The sequence below is a fragment of the Habropoda laboriosa genome, unplaced genomic scaffold (assembly GCF_001263275.1).
Source record: "Habropoda laboriosa isolate 0110345459 unplaced genomic scaffold, ASM126327v1 scaffold269, whole genome shotgun sequence".
NCBI classification, from domain to species: Eukaryota; Metazoa; Arthropoda; class Insecta; order Hymenoptera; family Apidae; genus Habropoda; species Habropoda laboriosa.
Genome location: NW_017100417.1, coordinates 184,589 through 188,526, shown reverse-complemented (window position 1 = coordinate 188,526; position 3,938 = coordinate 184,589). Strand labels below are relative to the sequence as shown.

The window sequence follows — 3,938 nt, the reverse complement described above, 5'->3', positions numbered from 1 at the left end:
CTTATAATTACTATAAAAACCACCATCCAATTCAAAAAACACTTTGACTGCGAAAATTAATAATAACGTATCTCTGTATAATTATAACTACAATATATTCCTATACAAACATATGAAATACATAATTTTATTTAACACACTACGATTCCAGATTTACACAGTATCACTGCAACGCGCCTGATTCGCAATAAATTAATAACTTCAAAGAAAATTTCAATTTACCTGTGTATCTCATAAAACAATTAAAATCGAACAGATCCCTTCCTACTTATAGTTATTGTTGCATATTAATGAAACTTTCTACGCAAAGTTCCACAGAATTGCAAAGGGGTCGAACGTAGAGGTTCATAGTAGACCAAACATCAGCTCGCACAAACGAGTAACAAGAGACAGTGGGAAGCGAGTGAAAAAGGGACGACACATATTATTGATTCGTGGAGAAAATTCATGAAATGGGGGCTCAGTCGTGAAAGCGTTTCATTTAAATAATTTCATGCGTGAATACCTTTCGCCCCTCAAAACTGAATGAGGGCAAACTACGGCTGTTCATTTGACATTCATTTAGTCCGTAAAGTCGCGCGTCGCTATGCGATGGCCATTTAGGACAACCAACAAGAATCCCTGTCGAGGGTGAAACGTAATCGTTGGAAAACGAGCATCGTATTTTTTCTCCTTTATCCCCTTTCAAGGAAACGGAGGGCTTAGAATCACGAATTAGACACCAGGCATTCTCCGAGACCTCATTTGCACGATAAATAGCCCGGTAACGTTGTTTCGGAATACGTTACGAATATACAACGGCGGCCTTATCGAACAGGCACAGCTTTATTATCTTCGTCGAGGGGATACGTAGTACTCCAAGTTTGAAAAATTTGTCTGGATACACACTTTTTGTGAAATAAGCGATTCTGCTTTGGAAAGAGATATGTAATATCTAATTTTTCATTCACACCCTTTATATAGTTTTGCTCACTGTATTGAACTGTTAGAATAATCGTGTTACTTGCGAAAATGTCAAGCGTCTAACGTGCAATATCAAAACATAGAAGAATAAAAGTTTATTTTTTATTTGATAAAATTTGTGAAATTTAAGTTTAAATAATTTAAATTTGGAGTACTTAAATTATTTAAATTTAAGTTTGAAATATTTCAATTTAAATTTGAAATATTACAAAATTTTTATTTTTCCAATCAACATTTACAACTATTGTAATGCACTAGAGTAAAATAAAACGAAGGAGGTACAAGAAGAAAGGTTCAATTGCTTTTCCAGAAAAGGTTTCTGATAACTAGTATTATCGTAATTATTATCAGCAGCCTTGCAGAGTTTCATATTTCTATTCACTATTATAAATCGAAAAAAGACTCCAACTTAAAACTATAATATTTTAATTGTTAATTTATTATTCTTCATAATTAAGAAACAAATTATTCTCCCCTAAAATTCTTTGCTTCTTCCACGATTACAATAAATTACATATTAAACAAATATTCCTTGTCTTCTGAAAACTAGTGACTGCTAAAAAAATGATACAAAAAATTTCAAATGAATGAAAAATGAAGCATTTAGTTAATTACAACCTAATAATGTAACTATTTTCCATACCAGTTCGAATTAATGAAATACATTGCTACTGCTAATATTTTAGCACTAACAATAAATCAATTATCAAAAATCTATACATAAATCATTTTTTAACAGAAATTTTACCTATTTCATAATCGTCGTAAAACTTTTCAGCTAAAATCCTTCCAGAAGGAATAATATAACAATATTTTGTTATAAAAATTGTTTCAGGCTGTACGAAGCGAGGTGCTGAAAAGGCTTCCGCAAGAATGGTCCGAAGAGGAGGTTGCTCGGCTCAAAGAGCTTTGGGAAGAACTAAAAAATGACGACGGTAATTTTCCATTTTCTATAAACGTTTGCCAATTAGTCTCATAAGTGATGAACACCTCAGAGAAACGATATAATTTATACGAGAATGCGCACGATAGCGCTGGCTGGCCGGGAATAGAAACAGTCGAAGTATTTTGCGAATGCTCGCTTGGGAATTCATTAGCACCTGCGACGATTCTCAAGATTTAATTAAGCGCCGAACATCGGTGACGACCGGCTGCCGCCTGTAGCAATAATTCGGACTCCGTCAGTAAGGACGAAGAATAATATCCTTCCTGGCAGAAAGATTTTCAGAAGTCTTGTAAAACTTGCTCCATTTTCGTACGCTGACTCCGCTCCCCTCCCATGATTTTAATGCCTAAAATTACACTCACGCCGCCGTGAGCTCCACGAAAATTTCCAAAAAGTACAGTATCAACTTCGTAGCCTTACTCTCTTCAAGCTTTCAGAATATTGTTTCTTATCTTAAGCGCAACTTTCGTGATACTCTTGAGTTTCATTTACACAGTTGTCGGGTAAAACTTTTCATCATAATGAAATATTAGCGGAATAACTTTGTGTATAACGTTGTGCGTGCAATTTTTTTCCACGCTACAAACATTAATATCGATGAAAGAATTGTGATGTTAGTGAGTAATGAGAAAATTGTAGTATTGATTAAGAAACGGAGTTTAGGATTGATATTTTTAGTTTACTTTTATTAGTGAATTTGTTATTTGTTTTTGATTTAAAAGTAGTGGAATTTTTGAATACGTGAAAATAGTGAAGCTTTGAAAAATTCAATGGGAATGATTGAGCTGTTATTGATAAGGGCGCAGGTGTCTAATGTTTTACAAAGGAAGAAAATTTCCAAATAAAAAGGCAATCGTCTATTATATTCGTAAATTCAGAAGAACAAACGAAACCAAAAACAAAATTCTGAATGTTCAATATTCTGTTAATATTATCTGTATATCAGAGCCAGACTCACCCTGCATAGTAATTTTACAGCAGAACAAAAAAGTATCAGTGATCACACATAAAACAACACTGTACTTCGAAGTAATTCAAACAAAATTATTTCAAATCCTATCATTAGCAAAAATTATTTTTTATTTATTATGCAATATAAATTAGTTCCCTGTGGCTCCAATAAATGGTGTACATAACACAATTTTGAATGTAAAAACAAAAAAAAATTTTTCTCACAGTGTGTAAATTTTTAATTTTAATTTCACGCAATGTTTATAATAGAAAATAGAAAAATTGGAGTTAGTCTGGCTCTACGATACTAAATCCAATCAATTAGAATCTTCTACTTTTCACCAAGCATTACAGCACCACTACCTTAAAATCCCACAAACAAACACTGTCGCTCACTTCTACAAAGATTCTGCGTAATTTTCCTGATTTAATTCCTTCCCTTTGACTTGATGCACGGAATTTTTCAATCTCGTATTGAATCAACATTTCATCCCTTTAAACGTCGAATTAATGCCGATACGGTTTATGTTGTGTACAACAGATCCCGTGGAGCTGATCTTCAATGGGCTCACAATAAAGCGGTCGAAGCCAAAGATCAAGGAGAAGCTTTTGGAATTAGGATTGGCCGCGGATCGCAAGGAGCTGCGCAAGAAGCGATCCAGAAAAAGCAACCACGGTGAGTGTTCACGCTCCCTTTTTCTGCGTCTCGTTCTATGGTCGCTTGCCTCTCTTTACCCCATCTCTTCTTCTCTCTTTCTCTCCACTCTTTTTCATTCACTCTCACTCTCTCTCTCCAAGCCTTTTCTCTGGTCTCGAGCGGTCCTGAAGCACCCCTTGTTCCGGCCAATCCTATCTCATTCCATTCGCATCTGTCTTTCTTACTACCCTTAGATTCTGCAACTATTCCCATTCGATCAGTCTTCTGCTAACACGATTGCCGGTGACTGCATACAGTGAACTCGTTTTTCGACGAAAAAGGTGACACTTGACAACGAACTGGAGAAAGTGAGCAGCACGGATAAACAGAAGGAAAGAAACCGTGAGACCAGATCAATTTGTACGAAATCTTCTTGAACGA

General features: G+C 35.0%; 1 protein-coding gene across 1 annotated transcript in view; it reads left to right on the top strand.

Annotated features, from left to right (window-relative positions):
- LOC108575483 (protein timeless homolog) overlaps nucleotides 1-3,938 on the top strand; it is a 22,920-nt gene that overhangs the window by 11,960 nt on the left and 7,022 nt on the right. The window contains exons 6-7 of the mRNA XM_017938302.1: nucleotides 1,799-1,898; nucleotides 3,402-3,536. Coding sequence (XP_017793791.1) covers nucleotides 1,799-1,898; nucleotides 3,402-3,536 — 235 coding nt within the window. The remainder of the gene's footprint in view (nucleotides 1-1,798; nucleotides 1,899-3,401; nucleotides 3,537-3,938) is intronic.